The sequence below is a fragment of the Notothenia rossii genome (assembly GCF_949606895.1).
Source record: "Notothenia rossii genome assembly, chromosome: 6".
Classification (NCBI taxonomy): Eukaryota; Metazoa; Chordata; class Actinopteri; order Perciformes; family Nototheniidae; genus Notothenia; species Notothenia rossii.
In genome coordinates, this window is record NC_136909.1 from 33632505 (window position 1) to 33659247 (window position 26743).

Consider the following 26743-nt stretch of genomic DNA (forward strand, 5'->3'; position numbering starts at 1 on the left):
AAACGTATAGGACAGACAGACAAAGAGTCTTTTTATTTTAGTAAGGTTCCCGGCTAACTAACAAATTTCCTTTATTCCAAGTTTTAACCATTATACCAAGATACTATTCTAATCTTCACTGCATTTAAGTTGCAGTTAAAGAAGGTTTAAGCAACTCAAACATGTTTATGGACAAATAAAAACAAACCCTTACCTCTGCTGCCCTCCACAGGACAAACTCTGTACGGCAGGGTGTTGTGGAATCCAGAGCAGAACCTGAACGCAGCATACAAACTGCAGCTGGAGAAGGTGTACCTCTGCACCGGCAGGGATGGATACGTTCCCTTCTTCGACCCCACAGGGACGCTGTACAACGAGGGGCCGCAGTACGGCTGCATCCAGCCCAACAAGCACCTCAAACATCGCTTCCTGCTGCTGGTATAAACACCTATTTTGTTTACTCTGGGCTGTGGTGATTTTCAAGAGCGTTATTCAAATACATCATATGTCTGCAGCTGAATATTATTATAGGATACAGGGACAAGGGTTCAAGACCAGACTAGTACCCTTTATGCCTGTCATCCCCTGTGTCTCCTTTCAACTCTGTCTCTTCAATAAAGGCACTGGTGGCCCACAAATATCTTTTAACTAACATATTAAGGATTCAGACAGCTTTAGAATCTGGCCACACAAGAGGTCAAAAGAGGTCAAACATGATATAGAAGGAGTTATTGAAAAAACACAGGTTTACAGGTTAAATAACTGTACATCTTTTGTTAGTCTCACATTTGATAGATGTTCTCTTTCTATGTATGTGTTAGACACTTCCTGCTGATAAGAGAGAAGGGATTGAACTGCGGGAAGCCTTAATTGTGAAACGGATACAGTAGATGTTTTCAAAGAAACTGTACAAAACATAAAATTGAAATACAAATTGGTAATTTTCTTATTTATCAAAATAGATAAACATCTAATCTAATAAATGTACAGTATATATACCATGAAAGGCTCCAGCAGTTGGAAACGAAGATGCAACCACAACATTTTCATTAGAGATATGCAAATGATCTCTATTGGAAGAGAGCAGGTTCACTAATGCTGTTGCTGAAAACCTGCCTTTCAGGTTAGAATAAATCAAAGCAAAAATTTGATTTGTTTAGTTTCAAGCGATCAATATCTGAATTTACCTTTAAGCGAGGGAAGATAACATGTTTTTCCTGCAATGCTATGCAAGCTCTCACACTTACACAGATCTTCCCTTTTTTCACTTGCCGGACCAGTCTGACCAGTCCCACTGGATACTAGAATTGTTCAAAGATATTCAAAGCATGTGGGTTATTTGAACTACCTTCACTCCATGTAAATGATCATCCTGATGTTGTTCACAACCCATTATTATGTCGGGCAGGAATACTGCTTTATTGCATGTGTCTTGCACCTACACTATTCAGCAGATACTTTTTTCTGGAACGTCACTATATATAAGTATTTGCAATTTCCAAAAGATTGAAAGAATACTCCGACTTTTTATAAAGAAAATAGAATAGAAACTGATTCTTTCTTTGCACTTTTCCTCTGCAGGATCGCAAACAGCCGGACGTTAGTGACAATTTCTTCCACGACGTTCCCTTCGAGGCTTCCTTCGCCTCAGACATCCCGGACCTGCAGAGCATGTCGGCCATGCCGGGCGTCGACGGTTTTACAATGAAGGTTGATGCTCTCTACAAGGTGTGTGGAGGCAGCTGCACTACACTGTGATGTGTAACAGCGTTGTGATGACTCGTGTTTCAGCCATTCCCCTGTTTAGCTCCTTTGAGCCCCTATCTCACGATCTATCCAGGTGAATTCACAACAATTAAAGAGCTCAATGTTGCTGTGGAAGAGGACATATTAGGCTCATTTTCAGGGTCACATTTGTATTTAGTGGCTTTACTATGTCTCCATGCTTTAATGTTCAAAAACGTGAAATGAAAATTGTCCAGAATTTACAGTATAATGTGGAGAAGAATGAAAAATAAAACAAAATATAAATAATAAATGTTATATATAAGTTGCAAAACAAAAAGTATAGAAAAATCTAATTACAATATTTCTGGTAGTATTGTAAGTAAGTTATCAGGTGGGACCTGAAGTAATGGGGCAGACTGTTTCACTATCTAACTCCTCCTTCTTTCTCTCTGTTGATTGACAGGTGGAGGCGGGGCATCAGTGGTACCTGCAGGTGATTTATGTAATCAGCCCAGAGTCTCGGTCCGGCCCCAGGATTCAGCGCTCGGTGACCTACGAGCTGAGCCGCCCTAAACGTGACCTGGTGGACCGCAGCGGGCACCTGACGCTAGACGAGTCTCTGATCTACGACAACGAGGGCGACCAGGTGAAGAACGGCACCAACATGAAGTCGCTCCGCCTGGAGGCCGGGCCCTCCGCCTCCTTCAATGCCCACGTGGGCAGCTCTGTGGGCGGGGGCGTGGCGGCCGTCACCCTGCTGGTCCTGGTCCTGCTGGCCGTCTGCTTCCTGTTCCGCCACTGCCGCCGCTCTGCAGCGAGGAAGAGCAAGAAGGTTCAGAAAGTACTGGAGGAGTATCCGCTCAACACCAAGGTGGAGGTGTGCATGGACAAGTGTATGGAGAAGAACTTCAGCTCCAAACACTGCACGGTCAGAAACATCAACATCAACCGCAACCAGGACGCCAACGGCCAGACCAAGGTCAAACAGGTCAACCTGGAGGTCAAACTCCACAACAATCTTAACGACGGCACTGAGGTCTGAAACACAGAGGAGAGAGAAGAAAGAAAAAGGATGAAGTGAAAAACAAAGGTATTTTCCAAAAGAAAGTTTGTACTTAAGGAATGAGATTTTTGTTAATGTATTTTTATACCACTTTGAAAAAGGGAAGAGTGACAGCTACGCAGCATTTGAATCATTTCACAACTGGGCTACCTCAGGAATCCACAAACCACTCAGCTGCGAGTAACAGCCAAAAATTCTGCATCCCATCATTCAAGCTCCATATTAAACCGCCACTATTATCATCACTGTTTGACTTGACATTTACATCCTTCTTAGCACCAATATGGTGGCTGGTAGCTCAGACACCGGTGATTGTTTTAATGGGAAAACTGCTGTATTGAGTCATTTCACTGCTACTTAATGTCACTACTGTCAAGTCCTCTTCATCTATGCTACAGTTATCATGCAGATGACTTCATTTTAAGAACCTTTTCCTGTGGACTTCTACATCGGCTACAGCTGCTTCTGACTTGTGAAAGTATTTAGTGATCGCCCGAGGCAGAATGAGTGCAGAGTGTAAATAATAACAAAAATGAATGAGACATACTCAAGTGCAATTACGCAATACATCTTGTTAATCCTACCCTCACGAGCAGGAACTGTGTTTGCATTAAACATGTATTTCAAGCCTTACTTAGAGACATTTGTGCGGTCACCTTGAACAAAACTGATATATTTTTTGTATGTACTGTACTCTTATAGCTGCCAATATTAAGTGCCATGCAGTATTTTTCCTCACAAATTTCAAAAACGAATCATCCAAAGTGTTTTTCTTCTTTTTTTTCACGAGTGAGAACATTTCCATGTGATTTTAATAAATCAGACACTGTTTGCATAACAAAGGTTTCACTCCCGTCCACATGACTGAATACTTCAGCCTTACTACCATTCTTATGAAAATAATCACTTTTTAAATGATGTATTTTATAAGAGATGTGTGTCTACCTGCCTTTGTTCCGCCCAAAGACACTAAATCCCTCCCTTGTTTTTTAAACTTTTTTTCTTCTCATTTATGTATTATTATGTTACCATCTATGATGTATTATGTAACACTATGCTACTGATGTACCCATGATGTTTAAATTACTTTAAAGTGTATGACACTGGTTGGAGAGCACTGCAAAGGAAAGAGTTGTCTTGTCTTGTGAGACATGTCTTTCTATCCATTCATCTCCTGGTCCCACCTCCTGTCTTCTTTCAAATGTGTGCCTATCAAAATAACATGGAAACAGGAAATTGTGGCAAATAACAATATATTTTTGGTGCTATCATTTTGTGGAAAATAACTACGATGCTATCAACATGATGCCTGTATTTGGTGCCTTTTTTAGTAATAAAAAAAATTAAAACCCACAGAGGTAGTTTTTCTTCTGCAACATGTTGTATAACATTGTGTTTATGATGTGTAAATTAACTGTATGACTAGTTTTGGCAATATATTCAACAAATCGGATGGGATGTTTAAGGACAGAAAATATCAGATTTTTTCACAATCATTCTCGAAAGTCACACTTTTTCACTCAATTTGACAATTGGACAAAGCATTAACACTTTGAAAATGTCAAATAAACCCACCACGAGTTTAGCTAATCCAAATTAACGTTACATTTGCAAAACACTGACAGTAGTTAGCTCACTGTTAGGAAACGCTCATGTTCATAAACAGGAAAGTTAAGAAAAATATGAATACGTTTCCTCTTAATAGAAAAAGCTATTCAAAATAATGTGACGGATTATATAAACGCGCTGTTTATATTTCATAATTATGAAGAAAGACGTTGGCCACATCTAATTCTTTTCAGAGGCAGGCCTTCTATATTTATAAATGTGGAATGTCCGAGCGGTCCCTGAAGGTGTGCACCGAGTGGGCGTGGCCAGGTGACTCCAGGTGGATATTTCAGGTTCCGCAAGGAGAAAGCAGGTGTGGCGGAGAAAAACTTTTCCGGTTCAAAACTAAAATCCAGGTGAGCTACCCTTTCTTCTTATACGTCGCTTTTTAATTCTTGAAGTTTATTCTTTTAATTAAATGATATGTTTCAATTCCTTTTTATCAGGAAGCAAAACCAAAGATTTCATTTAATTAGTTAAATGTGCTATGATCTAACGATGTGATATTTTTGTATACGGTGATTTCTGTTAATTCCCTTGTAAATAAGATTGAAAGGTTATTTGTTTCTGTGTAACTTTTTATCGTACTGATTCTGAAAGTTTGATGCAAGATGAACATATTCACCAGCTGATTAAACATGGATGTGTCAACATTATCCTGTGGCAAATTTGGCAGAGCTTCACGGATCAAAGCAATCAGAAATACTATCTCTATAGGTCACAATTACAGTATTTTAATGGATGGATGAAGACTAGTACATCTCCAAATATATGTCGCATTAGCACAGGTTAAAAAAAATAAGAGCAAAAGCAATGATTTTTAATAGCTAAAAGTTAATCTCTGTTTTCTATCTCAAGATTTAGAGTTTTCTCTTGAGATTAATCAGTTGTCAAATAATTGTGATAAGTAAAGTTAACATAAAGTAATATTTTATCGTAAGACATGCTATCGAGTTTCACAGGAAGCAATCTAACAGACTATTATAAAAGTTTGAATGAGATATAAAGTAACAACAACCACTAAACACTGCTTGACTGAACTAAAAATGTTCCAATACATTACACACACTATGGCAAGGTTACCTAGTAAGACATTATAAACACATTTAAATTGCATTTGTTAACTATTTCTATCATCATTCATCAACACTTTTTAATTTGTGCTTTTATTTTATGAATGGAGTATGGTGAGCCAAAATTATGCCAGAGCTTGCCAAGATAGAAATGTTATGAATGATTATTTTATGTTTTTCACAGAGTAACTTCCCGTTATCATGGCGTCTTTATGGGTAAGTCAAAATATGTATTTTGTGAAGTTTTACCCGATTGTATGCCTACTGCCTACATTTATACTTAACTGATTAACATTCTGCAGGATGACTTGGACAGTCTTGTGAATTCCCCTTCCTCGTTCGAAGCAACAGTAGGTCCAACCTAAACTTTACACTGATTTCAAGCTTTACAATGATATTTATGATTACAGCACAAATGATGGAAAATGTCTGTTCTTCAGACTGGAGAGAGAGGAACCATCAAGCCCAAAGCAGACTTTGATGCAGGAGACGATGTTGTGGCACTGAGGAAGGCCATTGAAGGACTTGGTACACACACACACACACACACACACACACACACACACACACACACACACACACCATATAGTCAGTCCCTGTGGTATTTTTAGATTGATGTAGAAGCCTAATGCTAAGGTTCTTGCTAATGCTAATTGAGTAGCATTAACAACATGGTGACCCTTAGCTTAGTTGTTAGCACCAACACTCTTATTTGTTGATTCTAGTGGAATATATTTCACCTTTTGTGATGAGGTTAAGATACTGTATCTTTTTAAGTCATTTATTTAAATATATGACATTTTGAATATATTAATGAATTTGTATTTTATTGACAGTAGACACACACAGTATTGGGCAGTAGCACAACAGAGCAACACTGAACCCACATCGACTGAAATACAAAAGTATATTTCATCTATCTAATGTTTTAATCGGCATAAAGAGCCATACAATTAAAGCATTACACACTTTGTTTCTTTTGTACTTCTGCCAGCCAGATACAACTTTTAAAGTGTTTTATTTTATTTGCTGCATGCAAATGTACATCAATAAACGTGTTATGTTTATTGAATGTCTCTCCTCACGTTTTTTTCTTTTTTTTTTTATGTTCCAGGCACCAAAGACAAGGTTTTAATTGACATTTTGACCCATCGAAGCAGCGCTCAGAGGCAGCTCATCTGTGAAGCTTACCTTGGAGCCACTGGAAGAGTAAGATAGAGCTGCTGATTTAACTTCAAATTTTTAGATCCTTTTTATATAGTTCATTTTGAAACAACTCAGAAAAAAGTTTGTACTTTGTTTAAAAAGCAGCTTGGTCTCATGATAAATGAGTCATGTATGCTGAATCATAATTAAAAGCCTGGACCTAGCCCTTTATTTTAAAAAATGTACTTAACATTTTGGCATTATACTATTGTGTAACTAAAGGTTGCATGTTACCATATGTGGTTCATTACTTCCTGTGAACCTGACACCTGAGGTGATATTTACTGTTCATCTTTCCACCAGAGCTCTTGTACACAGCGGCACATTCCTTGATGTAAAATTGTATCTGGTTATGAGTCTGACTGGGCTAAAGGCCTGGGTGTATTTGAATGGGTGTGGTTGTAAGTGTGTGTGCTTCTGCTTGAGAAGTGACAGGTTGTGTTTACGTCACAGACTCTAGTGGAGGACCTGAAAGGAGACACCAGCGGAGACTTTGAGGAGCTGCTGGTCGCGCTCGTCACCCCGCCTGCAGTGTACGACTGCCATGAAGTGATGCGGGCCATGCAAGTCAGTTCATGTCAGATTTATGATTTTCTCTCTGAGGGGCTTCTTTTTAACTTTTAACTTTACAAAATAAGTATTACTATGAGGAAATAAGTATATTCTAAAAACATTTAGAGTACATTGAATTTGCAAGTAGAACTGAGAATAATAAATTGTATATGTTTTGTTTTTTTAAAACGTAACTATGTTAAGAACCCTGATTCTTAGCTAAAGCCAATCCTTAAGTCTTGCTTATCTTCTTTAATGTCTCCCTCCATTTGTAATAAAGGGGTTTCACCATTTAATTGAACTTAAAGTTACGTTTAAAGCATGGAATGTACTATGAGTTATATGTATTGATCAAATTGTTATTTTTGTCTGTTTATAGGAGATATTTGTACCCTGCTGAAAAATGTATTCATGCAGGTTACCATTATCATTAATAATTGTTGTTGATAATGTTATTGGCATTCAATTAATGTGTGACGTTGCAGGGAGCTGGGACAAAGGACAGCGTCTTGATTGAAATATTTGCCTCCAGATCCAACCAACAAATTAAAGCTCTCTCTGACGTCTATCTGGAAGGTAATCCATTTACTGCCTTCTTGATTATCCACATGTTTGCTGCAGTTGAATCAGCAGATCATTGGTCTTTTCCTTAACAATTCACCTTAACTAGTACTAAACGTCATGGTGATGAGAAAAGAGTTGAAGAAGAGGCCATCAGTATATAGGAAAATATATCTGCGGTGCCAAAATAATCTGACTGCACCTACCCTGGGCGACGTAATTATGATGCATTAACGGTCATTGACGTACATCTGCTGTGGTGAAACTACAATTCTCCGTAGATGGAGCGCATTTAGATACCTCACCCTGTGCATTCTCAATCATCATGTTGTCTCTTATGGCCTTTATGAACGTTGAGAACAATGACAAACATGTTACTCCATTATTCAAGATATGAAAGATGGAAAATGCTTCTTTTTTTTTAAACTTAACTCGCATGATCCACATTTGTCGATCCTGATCGGTTGTCTCTGTGAACGACCGAATGGTCACTTTAAATGGCGGCTGCAAGATAATGTGGAACAGCATTTTGTCATTTTCATTTCGTAAAGGATAGTCCAGTACACTGAAAGAGATAACAAGCGAATCAGTGAGTCTGCTACTTCCGGGTCATTTTACTTCTTTAATAATAATAATAATAATAATACATTTGATTTATACAGCACACTTTAAAGACAACGTCATCTCAAGGTGCTTCACAAAGCTATAAAGAAAAATATATCTAAAGGAGCATATTGGATCAAATATGGCAATATAAAAAATAAAAGGTTAAGAGCATAAAAAGTTTAAAAATAAATAAATACATTTAGGAACCTTCCTAAGGGAAAATGAACATTCTAGTGCAACCCCAGTTAATGTGAGGGAATGACAACCCATCTAAAACACTGGACTGACTAGCTTATTTAAGAGTATACATTTCTTGTATTGTGATACATTTTGTTTTTAATAGAGTGGTCCTAAAACCCAGAAAAGACAGAGCATTTGACTACTTCCCTCGAAGTCTAGACATAAAATACATCCGTAAATAGCCCACTCGTGAATGTCCGAAGCTTTTATGTTTCATAAAATTGACAGTTGCTAACAAGTGACTAAAAAAACTTCGAAATGTCATCCCACTGACGAAACTAAGCCTTTAGCTCAGTGGTGTTGATACTCAGCCACGCGACCATGATGTAGCTCGTTAGCTTAGCTTTTTATTTCGGCCATTTGCATTTTCGTTTCAAAAACCACAAAGTAGTGTTATACTGTATGTGGAGATTATCCTGCTGAACAAAAAGTGTTGAGCATCACAAATCTGTGTTGGCCACAAAGCTGATTTTCTGCAAGTTAGTGAAATAATTGGTTTTTGTCGAAGGAGCCCTTGCAATGCTAGTTTCCGGATTAGCCTACAAAAAGATCATCATCACTGCACCGCTTTATATCATGAGTTTGTTTCCCTCAACAGAAACCGAGAAGATGTTGACCCTTGACCTGAAGAGTGAAGTTTCCGGAGACTTTTCCAATGCGCTGCTCTTGCTGGCCGAGGTTTGTCTTCATGATAAAGGAAAACTGTGTCCATATATATAGATATATATATATATATATATATATATATCTATATATATCTTTACTTACATAAGACCGGTGATATTCCAGACAGAGTGCAGGGATAGGTGCACCAGAGAGAAAACAAAGTCAAACTTCAGTCACAAAATTAAGTGAACAAGTTATTTTAATGTTTTATTTGTGTAGGAATCTGCTCACATTTAAGATCACATTGTCCTTCCCCCTTTTATTTATTCCCCTCCTTTCAAGGAAAGAAACAATTGAAATAGTAGTTTCAAAAGAAAATTACGGGAGGAAAGAGGTTACATACAGTATCTATAATAATGAGAGTGAACTGTGCAGGTTTTTAACAATCAGTCCATTCCAAACATGTTTCATCTTCACATTCATCGTAATGACTAAACATAAAGGGATAGTAAACCAGTTCAGTTGGATATGAAAAAGGCTTGTACGCACGACAGGAGTTTCTACAGTGTGAAGCCACCTTGCTTTCCACTTTGTGTTTCATTAAAATAGGATGTATAGATGTATGTTGGTTTTTAACCCTTAGATGCATAAGTGGGTCTTTTTTGACCCGGTGAGGTGGTATCTTTTTAATAAAAAATGTTTATCATTTCATATTCCAGCTATTCCTCAAAAAACATGTTTTGGATATCATGCCATTTACATTTTAAGAAATTGTAGTTTTTGTATTACTACCCCAAGCTTCCATAAGTGGGTCAAAAATGACCCGCATGCATTTCTATGGAATTTCGTTTTTTTTTTCAAAATGTACAAAAAGTCTAACATTTTAATATTAAATATTTCTAGTGTGAACCAAATTATAATACTGAATATTATACAAGTGATTTTTCTTTAAAAAAAGGACAAAAATGGCATAAAAACACATATTATTCTAATACGGGTCCTTTTAGACCCACTTATGGAAGAGTGTAGGGTCCAGTCAAGGGTTAATGATATTTTTTGTTTATTTTTCAGGGCAAGAGGGATGACAACACTGCAGTGGATGCAGATAAGGCAAAGGAAGATGCCAAGGTGCAGTATGAAGCATGACTGAACATGTTTAAATAGTGGAATATATCATGTAAAGGGCCCTGATTATAATTCCCTTTAGCACAGGCAGACACCAGTGGCTTTCTCATGTTTTATTCCTCTTCAAATCCGCCGTGAAAACTACACATGAACAAACTGTATAAATGACAAAACATATGTGAGATGACTTTAAGCAAAGTAATAAACGTACAATTAATACTTAATCTATTCTGTCCACAGACCCTTTACGATGCTGGGGAGAAGAAGTGGGGCACGGATGAAACTAAATTTGTTGACATCCTCTGCAACAGAAGTATACCTCAACTGAGACAAAGTAGGTCACATTGAGTTTACACTGTGTTTAATCTACACTAGAACACATACAACGGTCAATTTGGGATTGGAATTGTAAACTGACACTTTTTCTTTTGTAGCTCTTGTTGAATACAAGAACATCAGTGGAAAGACTCTGCAGCACAGCATCGAAGGAGAGATGTCAGGGGAGCTGGAGGAACTACTGGTGGCTATAGGTGTGTGCTTTACATGTGTGCTTTATATGTGTGCTTTACATGTTATATGTACAACAACTTGTGGAAAGTCTTCCCAGAAGGATATCTTCAATAGTCTCTTATGGGAGTAATGTCTTCTTTCTTATAGCTTTTTAATTTTGTATAAAATCAACTTTTAACCACATTGTTGTTTTAAACTTTTGTACTCCTCCAGTGAAATGTGTGAAGAGCGTACCGGCCTTCTTTGCAGAGCGCCTGTATGAGAGCATGAAGGTGAACAAACAGATTTTATTAAAAGGGTATAGCAGAGGCCAAGGAAAGAGAAGCTACTCACCGCATCAGCTAGGGTTAGATAACGTGTTGACTACTGGAACATATTAATCACTGCAGTCATTATCCAATGGAAGGCTCTTACACATTGGCTTAGTTAAATCAGTTGTTGACTTATATGGCTGTTCAGCAGTGAGAAATGTAAAATAAATTATCTCCTATCTTTAAAATTCCTAAATTGTTCTCCCACTTAAAGGGGCCCTCTTATGCTTTTTGGGGTTTTCTCTTTCCTGTAGTGTGTGATATACACTGAACAAAAATATAAACGCAACACTTTTTGTTTTTGCTCCCATTTTTCATGAGATGAACTCAAAGATCTAAAACATTTTCTATATACACAAAATAACCATTTCTCTCAAATATTGTTCACAAATCTGAAAAGATCTGTGATAGTGAGCACTTCTCCTTTGCCGAGATAATCCATCCCACCTCACAGGTGTGGCATATCAAGATGCTGATTAGACAGCATGATTATTGCACAGGTGTGCCTTAGGCTGGCCACTATAAAAGGCCACTCTGAAATGTGCATTTTTGCAGTGGCCTCCTAATCTACTAGAAGTGATCTTGTTTTATACATTGACAGAAAAGTCAGTAGTTATTTCACCGAAAAAAATGTTTCCCGTGTTTTGTCAGGGTGTAGGAACAGACGAGTCGGCTCTGAACCGGATCATGGTGGGCCGCTCTGAGATCGATATGCTGGACATCAGAGCCGAGTTCAAGAAACTCTACGAGTACTCTCTGCACTCTGCCATTGAGGTGAGGTCACTGTACATACAAGGATTTACTTTAATGTAATTATAGGACTATCAACTCAACTATATACATGCAATTTTATCTGTCAAGCACTATTGATTTTTTTTAAGTGTTTGTTTGAATAGTCAAGAGGTCCTATGAGACACACAGACTAAAAATGACTAATCCGCGGGTAACAGGAGCATTCTCCATATGACATAAAACTCATGTTACTAACTTTGGGAATCTTTAAATATTTATTGGTGAGGTGTATATGTCGTCCGATTTATGTTAAATGTTGGGAGTTGTCTGACTGTTGTGGTTTTTTATTTTTGCACCCTGTGGTTACATGGTTGGATTTGGTCTCAGGACTTGATGATTCAAAAACTAAACATCCATCATTTATAGAGACCACTGCAGCTTTTCTGAAAAGTGAAAATAGTTTCCTGGGTTAAGTAAGCTTGCTACTCATTTCAACTATTGAAAAAAAACACTACAGACCTTTTTAAAAGGAAAATGTCCTCGCTGTTTGGCCCACTCTCCTAGGTCAACACACAACAGCTTCGCTTGTGAATGTTTGTTAAAGTTATCTGAAAACAGAATAATAGAAAGGGACGCAAAAGGACTAGATACAATATACTGCTGAGTCTAGCTGTTTTTCAAAAGTAAGGAAGATTTTAAAAAGTGTTCTTACTTGTGGAACTACGGCGGTCAACAGGTGCAAACGCGCTACAACGGCCTAACACGTTCTCATTAGTTTCAGCGTTTATATGCAGTTCTTTGAGTAAACGCTGTGCATGTTTCGTCAAGTTGGTGAAGATATTTCTTCATTGATATGTGTTTGGCCAATTTGTCTTTTTTATATTTGCATCATTTTTAAAGCTGCAGTGCGTTTCTCCTAATGGAAGTGTTTGGGGCCGCTGTAACCGGTTGCACCTCTCGGCCACCGTAGAGAACAGCTCTAATATTAGAAATAGCCAAACTAAGGGTAAGGTAGCAAGTTTCTACTGCTGTAACGCACAATGTCCGTGTGAAATATAACCACCTTATAACTCTAAAATGAATTATAATCATCATTCAACAATTATACCTCCCATTCTCATCTTAGTTTGAGTCAATTAAACTATTAAAAATCATCATTCTCTAAATGCTTATCACCATTAGTGGAGCAAGTACTCATCCATGTCTATGATGATCTTTTACTGTCTGCAGTCAAATACAAAATGCCACAGTGTAGAAATGCGAGTCATCTTGTAATCAAGGAGAACTGAAGCAGAGAAATAAAAGGGTAAAAACTACAATATTTCCCAATATTAATTAATAATATGCAGCATGAAATCGAAATGATCAAGTGAAGTGCCTAAAAAGAATACTTAGGTTAAAGTACGTAGTTACATTCCACCGCTGAGGGTAAATGTGTTGTGAAGACTCTGTTCTCCTCGCCTGTGTTGCTGTGTCCTCCAGTCAGATCTGTCGGACAGCCTTGGGGAGTGTGTGACGGCCATCTGTGGAGGAGAGGACTAACTAACACGAGGTCTACCTGAGGACAAGAAGAATCTGCTTCCTCTTGAACTCACGTCCTACTAACCTGTAACTTGTTTTTTGTCGACAGAAAGACATGTTGTATACTTATAAAAAAATAGTTAATAATCTAATGAGAAATCTTAAAATTCTGATTTCGAACTTGAAGATGTCAACTGAAGTCTTAATATCAAATTCTGTTCTGTTTCAGTCTGATTGCCGAGGGAAATGGGGAAAAGAGTCTGCTAAAAATGTGCGGAGGAGATGATGACTAACATCGAGAGGCTTTTGCTCTCTACGGCTTTATTTTCATTTGTCAGTTTTATCAACCTTGTCAACGAAAGTATCCACATGTCTTTTGAAATGCTCGAGGAAACAGCTACTCTACTCAGAAGCTTAAAAACGTTATTTATTGAAAAAGGATATTTCTACTTAAAACCAAATAATGACGAGTTGTTTAGTTTATGGAGATTGTGGATTACAAATATAGAAAAAGAAAAAAAATGTTTGTTCATCGTGTTATTCGAACTGTAAATTGCATCAGGAGGCCCATTTTTTTTGTATGACATTCTTCAGTGTATTGGTAAATGGATTAAAAAAATAATTGATTGAAATTTGGACAGTGGCTTTGAGTTGTCTGTGATTTGTTGAATTGTGATATGCATGCAAATTAATTAACATAAATGCAACTTAATGATAAAGACATCAGTGAAAACACATCATACAATGTTAATGTCGTGCTTTATTGGCAATTTATTATAATAAAGAGATTATTTTAAGGGTCTTACATTTTGGAATAATTTAATAATATTTGCTTTTAAAATAAATACAAATAGGTTTCTTATCTTGTGCAAATAACGGATAATACAAATAACTTGCAAGCAAAAAGAACATTAGACATGCAGGACTCAGCAAGTCAGCTGAACTTTAAACTTCTATATTAATTCAATTCCACCAAGAAAATTAATACGTACGATATTTTTAAATAAAAAAAATGTTCCCCCTATAATATAAGTACGCATACACTTTCTTCATTACCGATTACTTGCCAAGAGATTCAAGAAAATATTTGTAATAAAATAATGTTTTTCCTATTACATCCACATTTATTTGCTTTTCCTCCTATTTATCTCAGTTTTCAGCCCCTCAGATTACACAGCATGGCTGACTTGGACTGAAAATCAAGAATAAATGCATGCTTGACATAAGAACACAGAAAACTAACAGTTTTTTAAAAAGTCAGCAGAAAATGTGTGTTTAATTATGCAGCACAGAATTGTGAACACAGAAATACATTTGAACTCATGACCAATTGACTTGAGGCACACCTGACCTTTATAAGCGCCTGACAAAACAGTTTAGTCGCTTGTATCAATCATTTAAATAAATGTGTGAAGAGCAAAGATTATTTGTCAAAAACCATCAGGAAGGCTCTGATATGAGCGAAGCAGGTCTTAGTACAAAAAAAAAAAATATTTCAAACAAGTCTTTCTCATTTTTATACTGTTCAATGTAAAAATGGAATAATACAACTACGGTAAGTAGTTTGTGTTGAAAGTGGTTCATTTCTCACTTCTTTCTGAAGATGGAGCCAAAGTGCAGATGGCTTTCATAGACCATGTGATAAAAAGAGTCTGATCATTGGATACAGCTATACACAGTATACCCTAACCCCTATTAAGTGTTGGTGTACCTGGACATCAATCCTTATTGAGAAAATATAATGTTTCAGAAATTCTTAGATGTTTTTTTTATGCTGTTGAACAAATCAGCTGCAGACTGACCCCTCCAAATCAGACCAATTCAGCATCTCTCAGCCCGGCACACTGTGATGCCTCTCAGTCCTGCAGGGAGCTGATTACATTCCAGACACACTAGTTTGGTGGATAAGAGCCTGAAGGGAAAGATGTTTTTCTCATTACAGCTGAAGTAATCACCCAGACTCCTTCTCTTTGCTGCTCCCCCCCCCCCCCCCCCCACACACACACACACACACACACACACACACACACACACAGAACAACCCCCGACCTTCCTCATTATCTGAAGTGAAGGAAAACAGGAAGGGAGGTATCAGGCCTACATTTATACATCTTCGTGTGTGTGTGTGTGTGTGTGTGTGTGTGTGTGTGTGTGTGGGTGTGTGGGTGTGTGGGTGTGTGTGGGTGTGTGGGTGTGTGTGGGTGTGTGTACTTGTTTTCATGACAGATAACGATCATTTTATGATAACACACCTTCACTATCAGGACACTGGGAAAAATTAGGACATTTTTGGCGTCCTCATTTTTCTGAACTCACTACAGTGTTTTAAACTCCCCCAAATGCCCCTACACCAAATATCTTCAAAGTCCTAAAATATCACAATTTCATGACATGAAGTGTGTGAGTGTGTTTATGGATTTTGCTCATCTATGAATACGCCAACTAGTGGTCACTTTTGGAACTTGACACACTTTTAACACACTTTAGTCACGTGACTCAAAAGGTCCTCATACATTTCATATTTTTCAGGTTCAAACACACTCCAACGTTTTAAGCTGGTTTTAGTATTACTGCAATATATATCTATTTCCATGGACTCAGAGACAATTAAAATCATCAACAATTAATTACTGCTGATTTTAGTCACCTGCCTTCTAATCTAGAGAACTAGTTATTCCATTATTACTTTTATTTAAATCGAATAGCCAGATCAGCTAATGTTAGCTTATTAGCATAACGTAGCTAACCACATGCAAAGGACCCCTGCCACATGGAATATTCTCTCAACAGAACTGGAATGATTGCACACTAAATTTAAGTAATTCATTACTTTTTCTAAGATGTTGTTACTGAAGCACAAGATATTATTTTAAAATGTGAATTGTAACAGTGGTTTCCAATTCAACACCAAATTGATAGATAATCAGAAGACCTAGTAAGTCATGTTATTTGTGGAGCTTACCGTGTTTTAGTAATTTTATAACAGTATTTACCTTTGAAGACTCTTTGTCTGTGCTCTTGTAACATTATTTGTTGAGGTGTTAAAGTAACTTGAAGTTACACAATTCTAACTGCAGTTGCCCAGGGTTTGCACTGAAAAGTTAGCTAATCAAGCTAATGGGATCCTGCATTAGTGAGAACATGAGTTAGTAAGTTATAATTAAAGAATAAATAATACCATTTTATAAAACATAATTGATACAAATAAATTAGAATTGTTGTAATGTATTTTGTATTTGTTCTTGTTGACCTTTTGTCATTCTTCCATGTAGATGTTTGCTAATTGAGGAACAAATGGTGAGTGTAGAGTGTGTGTTACATCGTCCTCATATTGTTGGGTAGCAGATATTGTACGGTTCAAACTATTTCTTGAGTCTTGAGTTACAAGCCCAGATCCTCATGTGAATTGTTTTTACTAAAATCTGTGTCCCCTACATGAAAAGTCAATGGATTTCTGACACGTTATTGTTGTATTTTAAATTGCAGAAACTGAGTGACATGATCACGGCTCAGCCTTTAGCTGACTCTGAAGTGAGCCAGAGATCCACCTCATCCTTCCACCAGGTAATTAAAAATGTACTGTAGACTATTTCTATACAAGGTAAATTCATGTCTCAATCAAGTCCAATGCCTACATAAAATACCTTTTTACCTCATTCAAATTAATATATTGTGAAATACATGTAGAATCCCAATATACAGTGGGGCAAAAAAGTATTTAGTCAGCCACCAATTGTGCAAGTTCTCCCACTTAAAAAGATGAGAGGCCTGTAATTGTCATCCTAGGTATACCTCAACTATGAGAGACAAAATGAGACAAAAAAAAATCCAGAAAATCACATTGTCTGATTTTTAAAGAATTTATTTGCAAATTATGGTGGAAAATAAGTATTTGGTCAATAACAAAAGTTCATCTCAATACTTTGTTATATACCCTTTGTTGGCAATGACAGAGGTCAAACGTTTTCTGTAAGTCTTCACAAGGTTTTCACACACTGTTGCTGGTATTTTGGCCCATTCCTCCATGCAGATCTCCTCTAGAGCAGTGATGTTTTGGGGCTGTCGCTGGGCAACACAGACTTTCAACTCCCTCCAAAGATTTTCTATGGGGTTGAGATCTGGAGACTGGCTAGGCCACTCCAGGACCTTGAAATGCTTCTTTTTGTTTTTTTATTTAAAAAAATATATATATAGCACCAAATTGCAACTGAAGTAATCTATCTACGGTCACTTTTCACATGTGCTCTTTTATTAAATAAACTAAACGCCTATGTTATTTATCTAATGTGCATGTTTCAGTGTCCACTGCTTTGCGTATTCACATTCTCCCTCTGCTCTGTTTCTGAAGGCTCCGCTCCGCTTTCCCCCCCCCCCCCCCCCCCACACACACACACACGAATGCACACACTCACAATCAGAGACAAGAGTGGAGGAAAGGAGGAGAACAACAAAGTGTAAAAAAGTCAAACAAATCTTCATTATTGCCCCGAGCTCTGCTGTCTGCCCGCTTGTCGTCCCCCTCCCCATTCGTTTATTATTATTTTTTAACCGCAAGCCGTTATCGTCACGGGAGAAGGACACAAACAGCCTGCCCAGGTGGACGCGCGCGAACGTGACAACGAACGTAGAGTGCGCATTCTAAAAATAGTTCACAGATTGTGAGCAGGTACCGCGGTTTTGAACTACAGTATTGAATTTGACAGAAAACAACAATGAAACGCCAGCAGAAGAATAGTCTAATGAGTTGGCTGAATAAAAAGACAGGAGATTTGAGTTGGTTTATTCAGTAAATTAGCTCAGGATAATTGGATGTTCTGTCTACACCTGTTGATGTGAGGCTAATGCAGGATTTTCTAGCTTGATGCTACTGGCATTTAGCGGCAGTGACTCAACAAATTGCCTCTTAAAATGTATCGTCAGCAATGTATGACAAGCAGACTGCTTCTTTAATGTTAGACTCACACCAATAGCTCAATATGATCATAACACGATTGCTTTCATATCAGAGATCAGATGAGGTGGAGCTGCCTCCAGCAATAGAGGATGAGGCAGAGAGAAACAGCAGCAGCACAGGGTTGCAGCAGGTATGTTATATGCTGTAGTCAGGTGATTTAAATGTATCAACGAAAGGAAGAAGTGTAGGCTACATGATAAGAAGAGAATACAGTTTGAATAAAAGTAATACAGCACAGTGTAACACTGTACTTTATTACTTTGTAATGTACAAATACTTTGTTACTGTACGATATCAATAACAATAATCCACAGCTCCTCTCTCTGCTCCAGAGGATAAAAATGTCCCGAATGGGGGGGTACACCCCATTCAGCACCCTGCCAAGGCAGTAAACCTAGGGGAAACACTGGTGTTCTTTGGATGCAATTCAGCATTCTTTCTCCTCCAAACACGTCTAGTTGAGTTTTTACCAAAAAGTTATATTTTGGTTTCATCTGACCATATGACATTCTCCCAATCCTCTTCTGGATCATCTAAATGCTCTCTAGCAAACTTCAGACGGGCCTGGACATGTACTGGCTTAAGCAGGGGGACACGTCTGGCACTGCAGGATTTGAGTCCCTGGCGGCGTAGTGTGTTACTGATGGTAGCCTTTGTTACTTTGGTCCCAGCTCTCTGCAGGTCATTGACTAGGTCCCCCCGTGTGGTTCTGGGATTTTTGCTCACCGTTCTTGTGATCATTTTGACCCAACGGGGTGAGATCTTGCGTGGAGTCGCAGATCGAGGGAGATTATCAGTGGTCTTGTATGTCTTCGATTTTCTAATAATTGCTCCCACAGTTGATTTCTTCACACCAAGCTGCTTACCTATTGCAGATTCAGTCTTCCCAGACTGGTGCAGGTCTACAATTTTGTTTCTGGTGGCCTTTGAAAGCTCTTTGGTCTTGGCCATAGTGGAGTTTGGAGTGTGACTGTTTGAGGTTGTGGACAGGTGTCTTTTATACTGATAACGAGTTCAAACAGGTGCCATTAATACAGTTAACAAGTGGAGGACAGAGGAGGCTCTTAAAGAAGAAGTTACAGGTCTGTGAGAGCCAGAAATCTTGTTTGTTTGTAGGTGACCAAATACTTATTTTACCGAGGAATTTACCAATTCATTCATGAAAAATCCTACAATGTGATTTCCTGGATTCTTTCCCCCCATTCTGTCTCTCATAGTTGAAGTGTACCTAGGATGAAAATGACAGGCCTCTCTCATCTTTTTAAGTGGGAGAACTTGCACAATTGGTGGCTGACTAAATACTTTTTTGCCCCACTGTAACTGTTACTTGTTTCTAAATATCATAGTAGAGGATATACCCCTACCATTTGATAGAAGTATCTACCTCTTATAACATGAACATTATCTTTATTGCCCCTAAATTATGTGTTTTGTCTCCTTTTGCCAATGTTTTTCCAATTTAACCTAATGTGTATCAGTTTCCATGATTTAATTAATAGGGAAGTAGATCCATAGATATTACTATGGGGCTTCATGTTTTTTTTAACAACAACAGCACACCTCAGAAGTCAGGAATGCTGACTTTATGTATCTTCAGTCATCATGTCCTCATTGTTTTGTAGGTTGTGTAGTCATGATGTCTTTCAGAGAACGTCCCCATATGGTACAACCCAACGAGTGTAGAGTGTGTGTGTTACATCGTCCTCATAGTGTTGGGTAGTAGATATCGTCTTTAGGTTGTGTAGTCTTGATGTGTTTCAGAGAACGTCCCAATATGGTACAACCCAACGAGTGTTGTGTGTGTGTGTGTGTGTGTGTGTGTGTGTGTGTGTGTGTGTGTGTGTGTGTGTGTGTGTGTGTGTGTGTGTGTGTGTGTGTGTGTGTGTGTGTGTGTGTGTGTGTGTGTGTGTGTGTGTGTGTGTGTGTGCACAACCCGCATATCCAGTCTTACAATAAAACAAAATGTTATCAGTTATCAGCACAAATATATTTTAAAACGCTTATCTGTGATAACTGTTGTTGGAAAGTCACCTAAAACGTACATTTTACTGGATAATTTTTAACAATGTGATTGCATGATACCTTCGGATATTATTGCAGATATGCTGTAAGCTAGCTAGATAACCTAGTTTCATATATACTGACAAAACACTAGCAATTATGAACAGACTAACTGTGCCAACAGTGAGAGTTGACCAACTGTATTCACCTGGTACGGCAAAAAAGAGATGAAAAGAACCATCACCAGGCCAATGCTGTGGAAAGGAGCTTCACCTCACAGCGTCTAAACTCTGTAAACACGCAAACAGCTGTTGATCACCAGAGGTGGGAGAAGTACTCAGATATTGTACTTAAGTAAAAGTAGAAGTACCAGAGTGTAGGAATACTCTGTTACAAGTCAAAGTCCTGCATTCAAAATGTTACATAACTAAATGTACAAAAGTATTTCTAATAAAATATACAGTACTTAATGAACCAAAAGTAAAAGTACTCATTATGTAGATCGGTCCATTTCAGAATAATATATATATTATAGGTTTTGATTATAATTATTGATGCATTAAAGTGTTAGCAATGCTGGTAAAGGTGCAGCTAGTTTTAATGACATTGTATACTGCAGGGAGGATTGTGAATTTACTCCAGGTGTAACTAAAGTCTGATTTAAGAGTTGAATAATTTCACTTCACTAGCCCAAATCTGCAAAGTAAGTAAAGGTATTAAATAAATCTAGTGGAGTAAAAGTAAGGGATTTAGCTCTGAATTGTAGTGAAGTAAAAGTAAAAAGTAGTTATCTAACCACAGACACTTGGGTCACGGACTAATGGCAGTGCTCACATCATTTAATGGAGGTCCATCACAGATTAATGTAAGGACAACAGTGGAATGGATATTTGGCTTTAATTTGGCATTTACATATATATAAATAAGTTTTGTCCTGGGCGTTCTTGCCTGACAGGTTTACAGATACAGGAGAAACACTGCTTGATTCAGACAAGACGGTAACAATTATCGCATTGCCTTGGGCGTTCCCACCAATAGCTTTGTCAGCATACTAATAAAGTATTGTGCTTTGCATTACTCCAGTTCTTTGTATCAGACGGCATGAAGCCTCTAATTTGTGACCCATTATTCTGTGACAATGTGATCTGAAATAAAAATTAAATGAAATTCACAGGAGAAAACTAAGAGATGTAGGCCAAGTTCATCCACACTCGGTGCACAGCAGACTCTAAAGTCCAAAGTGTTGTTTGTTACCAACTGTCAAGTGTAACAGACAATAATTCTAGAGCATACCCCTTCAGACATTTATGCCAGAAATAGTAGGCTTGTCTGTGAGATGTTCACAATTACATTCTTCCAAAGTGAAGAGTCTTCATTCATAAACTGGACTGTCTGCCATTCAGAAATAAAGCATCACCATCACTGTGTTTGAGGATGAACTGAGACTAAGGATTGTGGTTAGGTAAATTAAGGACACAGTGATTTGAAATTTGAAAAGGTTATTATTATGGTAGGAATTTCACGGCGGCCATGACGGCCATGGCCGTCGTTGCCCCTCGGTCTAGCCGTTATGCCCATAGATATATATAAACACTAGATGGCTCATGGGAGATTTTCCAGCGTAGCTCACCGGCCCCCATCTTGCTACAGTCAACAGCTACTCTGGTATGCGCTATGGTAGCTGTTGTAAGGTGAGTGATCTGCACAAAAATACTCTTAAATCGCTGAAATCTTGACTGATTTACAAACGGTTTGGTTTATTATAAACATTATTAGCATGGCTATGATACAGGATGCTTGGATATGTTGAAATTGCAGCTTTTCTTTGTGTATGTGCCGTGGTTGTATTTATTAGCTGGCTAATAACAAGAGGCTGTGAGTGAGACCTAGCATTACAAAGTTGACCCAGCAACTTTACACCAGTGGGACAGGCATAACTGCTCTTTCTTTTCAACATAACTTAAGTTACACATGATTTATTCCAAGTGGTTTGGCTTGTTAAAAACATCTTACATTTTAGATACAGGATGATACAGGAAATTGCTGGCTTTGTGTTTACAGAAGTACCTGACTATGCCGGACTTTTGTGCAGCCTACAGATGCTCTAATCGCCGCAGTCTGCAAACAAGAACCTGTGGAATCACCTTTCACATGTAAGATATGACAATATTATGACTATAATTAGGATAATCGTTAATTACTTAGTGGATGTATGTACATTACAAGTCCTGCTACACAGGATCAGTGGGGCTATGTGAGATAATAGTATTGCAAGATTGATGTTGACCCAGCCTCTTTAGAATATGTTGCTACCATTTCTTTACACAATTATTTAATGTTTCTTTTGGACACCTTTTTTATAACTCTTAGTGTGGTTGTCTTATTTTTAAAGTATACATTACATACATACATACATACATACATACATACATACATACATACATACATACATACATACATACATACATACATACATACATACATACATACAATTACCCCACAAATATGATAATTTCGGTGTGTATTTTTGTCCTTACCCTTAATGTTAAAGGAAAGAAGGGAGGACAATGTTGACAATAATTTATATATCTGGCTACCTTTCTCATGTTGTTAAGGTTTCCGGAGAGAGGAGGAGGCAGTGGGAAGTTGCCCTAAGAAGGGACGGTTTTGTTTCCTGTGGCAGGACACTGCTCTGCAGTGAGCACTTCAGGAGTGAGGACTTTGACAGGATGGGGCAGACTGTCCGGCTTAAAGATGGTGTTGTGCCAACAGTATTCAATTTCCCAGCTCATCTTCAAAGGATATGTGTATCATTGGCCAACAAGAATTCAAGGTGTATAAGATTGATATATAAATATGTGATTAAATGTCTCATTTTTGTTTTTCTTTCTGCAAGTTTAGGAATAAATAATGTGTTGTGTATTACAGCACATTTTAAACACTCAAAATGTCTTTAATTATGTTTATTTTAGCCGAAAGCAACAAGAAGCACAACCACTTCAAGAAGAGCGGAAGATGAACCTCAGCCTAATTTTGTGAGTATTCTGAATGTGGCCAAGACCAGAGAGATGGTCATTGATTTCAGGAGGGTGAGGACGTCTCCTCTACCCCTGTACATTCTGGGAGAGGATGTGGCTGTTGTGGAGGACTACAAGTACCTGGGAGTGTACTTAGACAATGGGCTGAACTGGAGGATCAACACTGACGCTGTGCACAAGAAGGGGATGAACAGACTCTATTTTCTGAGGAAGCTGAGATCCTTCCACGTGTGCAGCAAGATGCTGGAGATCTTCTAGTCTGTTGTGGCCAGTGCACTCTTCTTTGCTGCGGTCTGCTGGGGGGGCAGCATCAGAGCCGGTGACACCAGCAGGATCAATAAACTGATCAGGAAAGCTGGGTCTGTCATCGGCATCAAGCTGGACCCCTTTGAAGCTGTGGTGGAGAGGAGGACACTGAACAGGCTGTTGTCCATCATGGATAACCCCAACCCATCCTCTCCACCTGCAGCTGGAGGGTCAACGGAGCTCCTTCTCCAACAGACTGCTGACAAGGACCGATACAGGAACACATTCCTGCCCACTGCAATAATTCTGTACAACAAATCACCTCTGGCTGGAAGAGAACTCTCTGCTCCATAGTTTCTCTTGAATATAACCACGTTGTACATTTTACACATATATAATCTGTTCAATATTTAACATTAATATTCCATATGCCTTATATTTATTTATATGTACAGGACTGTCTCAGAAAATTAGAATATTGTGATAAAGTTCTTTATTTTCTGTAATGCAATTAAAAAAACAAAAATGTCATACATTCTGGATTCATTACAAATCAACTGAAATATTGCAAGCCTTTTATTATTTTAATATTGCTGATTATGGCATACAGCTTAAGAAAACTCAAAAATCCTATCTCAAAAAATTAGAATAGTTCCTCAGACCAAGTAAAAAAAAAAGATTTATAACAGCAAAACACAATCAAACATTTGAAAATGTCCATTAATGCACTCAGTACTTGGTTGGGAATCCTTTTGCACGGATTACTGCATCAATGCGGCGTGGCATGGAGGCAATCAGCCTGTGGCATTGCTGAGGTGTTATGGATGCCCAGGATGCTTCAATAGCGGCCTTTAGCTCATTAGCATTGTTGGGTCTGGTGTCTTTCAGCTTCTTCTTCACAATACCCCACATATTCTCTATGGGGTTCAGGTCAGGGGAATTTGCAGGCCAATCGAGGACAGTAATGCCATGGTCAGTACACCAGTTACTGGTGGTTTTGGCACTGTGGGCAGGTGCCAGATCATGCTGGAAAATGAATTCCTCATCTCCATAGAGCTTTTCAGCAGACGGAAGCATGTAGTGCTCTAAAATCTCTTGGTACACAGCTGCATTTACTCTGGGCTTGATGAAACACAGTGGACCAACACCAGCAGCTGACATGGCTCCCCAAACCATCGCTGACTGTGGGAACTTCACACTGGATTTCAAGCAACTTGGATTTTGCTCCTCTCCAGCCTTTCTCCAGACTCTGGCGCCTTGACTTCCAAATGAAATACAAAACTTGCTTTCGTCTGAAAAGAGGACTTTGGACCACTGTGCAACTGTCCAGTGCTTCTTTTCCTTAGCCCAAGTCAGACGCCTCTTCCGTTGTCTTGAGTTCAGAAGTGGCTTGACCATGGGAATACGGCTATTGTAGCCCATTTCCCGGACACGTCTGTGAACAGTGACTTTTGATACCTGGACTCCAGCTTCAGTCCACTGTCTTTGAAGCTCCCCCAAATTCTGGAAGCGACTCTTCTTCACAATGCTGTTAAGGCTGCGGTCATCTCTCTTGGTTGTGCAGCGTTTCCTGCCACATTTCCCCCTTCCAACAGACTTTTTGTGGATGTGCTTTGAAACTGCACTCTGTGAACAGCTTGCTCTTTGAGAAATTTATTTTTGTGTCTTACCCTCCTGATGGAGGGTGTCAATGACGGTCCTCTGGACAGCAGTCAGATCAGCAGTCTTCCCCATACTTGTGATTTAGTTTACTGAACCAAGCTGAGTGTTTTTCAAGGCTCAGGAAACCCTTGCAGGTGTTTCGAGTTAATTAGACGATTCAAGTGATTCGTTGAACACCCTACTAGTATACTTTTTCATGATATTCTAATATTTAGAGATAGGATATTTGAGTTTTCTTAAGCTGTATGCCATAATCAGCAATATTAAAATAATAAAAGGCTTGCAATATTTCAGTTGATTTGTAATGAATCCAGAATGTATGACATTTTTTTTTTTTTAATTGCATTACAGAAAATAAAGAACTTTATCACAATATTCTAATTTTCTGAGACAGTCCTGTATATTATATATATATATATAATATCCTGCCAAACTCAACATGTACTGTATATTTTCCTCTTTCTTTCTTTTCTTTATTTTTATTGCTTATTTCTAATTTATCGTAAAATGCCTTGTCCCTTATGCTGCTGTAACTGAAAATGTTTTCCCAAATTGGGATCAATAAAGTACCATCTTATCTTATCTTATTTGCATGTGGAATGTCACTAACAAATGAGAGCATCATATGGCTTGTCATATTAAATCCCTCGGTGGTACCCAGGAAGGTCTATGATGGTGTTACCAGGAGAGCCCAATATAATTTGAGGTGATACTCTGTGTAAAAAGTTTGAGAACCACTGGCCATCTCACTCGCTCTATGTCACTCATACACTAGAATAAACATGTGCAAACACTTTCATAACACCCAAGGACACCTTACAGGGCATAGGGGCAATATAGGGAACAATTAAAACAGTGGATTTAGTGAGATATCAGCCGGGGTAAGACAAGACAAACAACAGTAAATGGACTACAGAAGGACACAAAAGGACACAGGGTACAGTTTATATTATTATTATAACGTATTTCAAAGGTTCTGGATTTGTTTACAAAGCTCCAAATCCTAATGTTTCCCTTAATAGCCTTTGTGCCCTGGCATGTGGTCTAAATGCCCTAAAATAAATGGTGACACCAAAGACCAAATGGCCTTGCCCCTAAAATGACGAAATATCTGATAGTATGTTATATGCTCTTTCTTTTTTTTCCAGCTCATTATTTAGCAATTTTATATATATAGGGTTAAACATTCAAATACAGTATCTGTTTTAAAGGATGAACAATTTTATTTAAATCAAGAAAAAAAATCCTAAAACTCACCTTCACATATACAGCAACTTTAGAAGAGTTGGCTTTTCCTGACTTTTGAAAGGTGTGATAATTGTTTAAATACTTTTCTGTTGGTTAAGATTCAAGTCACATAGTCAATGACTTGACTCGACAAAATAGAACAAGACTTGCAATTTGACTTAATGACTTGTGCC

At 38.1% G+C, this 26743-nt stretch overlaps 2 protein-coding genes and 1 long non-coding RNA gene across 3 annotated transcripts in view; all 3 read left to right on the plus strand.

The window, feature by feature from the left end:
- Positions 1–4123, plus strand: part of fras1 (Fraser extracellular matrix complex subunit 1) — a gene marked incomplete at its 5' end in the record, with an annotated part of 207349 nt that extends 203226 nt beyond the window's left edge. Inside the window, 3 exons of the mRNA XM_079689876.1 lie at positions 212–417; positions 1561–1707; positions 2171–4123. Of these exons, the coding sequence (XP_079546002.1) occupies positions 212–417; positions 1561–1707; positions 2171–2749 (932 nt within the window). The 3' untranslated portion in view covers positions 2750–4123. The remainder of the gene's footprint in view (positions 1–211; positions 418–1560; positions 1708–2170) is intronic.
- Positions 4124–4627: 504 nt separating this feature from the next.
- On the plus strand, positions 4628–14057 carry anxa3a (annexin A3a). The gene is made up of 14 exons (XM_079690407.1): positions 4628–4734; positions 5636–5667; positions 5754–5801; positions 5892–5979; positions 6566–6660; positions 7111–7224; positions 7695–7785; positions 9215–9294; positions 10294–10350; positions 10588–10681; positions 10782–10877; positions 11071–11129; positions 11820–11942; positions 13383–14057. Exons 2-14 carry the CDS (start codon positions 5653–5655, stop codon positions 13440–13442), a joined length of 1020 nt encoding a protein of 339 aa, XP_079546533.1. The 5' UTR covers positions 4628–4734; positions 5636–5652; the 3' UTR covers positions 13443–14057.
- Positions 14058–21887: 7830 nt separating this feature from the next.
- Positions 21888–25554, plus strand: LOC307045443. Its single transcript, XR_013809917.1, has 3 exons — positions 21888–22067; positions 22438–22529; positions 22992–25554. It is a non-coding gene; the product is annotated as an uncharacterized lncRNA (long non-coding RNA).
- The last annotated feature ends 1189 nt before the right edge of the window (positions 25555–26743 follow it).

Coding starts and splice junctions, on each gene's coding strand:
- anxa3a (XM_079690407.1), top strand. Junction 7,225..7,694: donor AAGTGATGCGGGCCATGCAA/GTCAGTTCATGT, acceptor GTGACGTTGCAG/GGAGCTGGGACAAAGGACAG. Junction 11,130..11,819: donor GCCTGTATGAGAGCATGAAG/GTGAACAAACAG, acceptor GTGTTTTGTCAG/GGTGTAGGAACAGACGAGTC.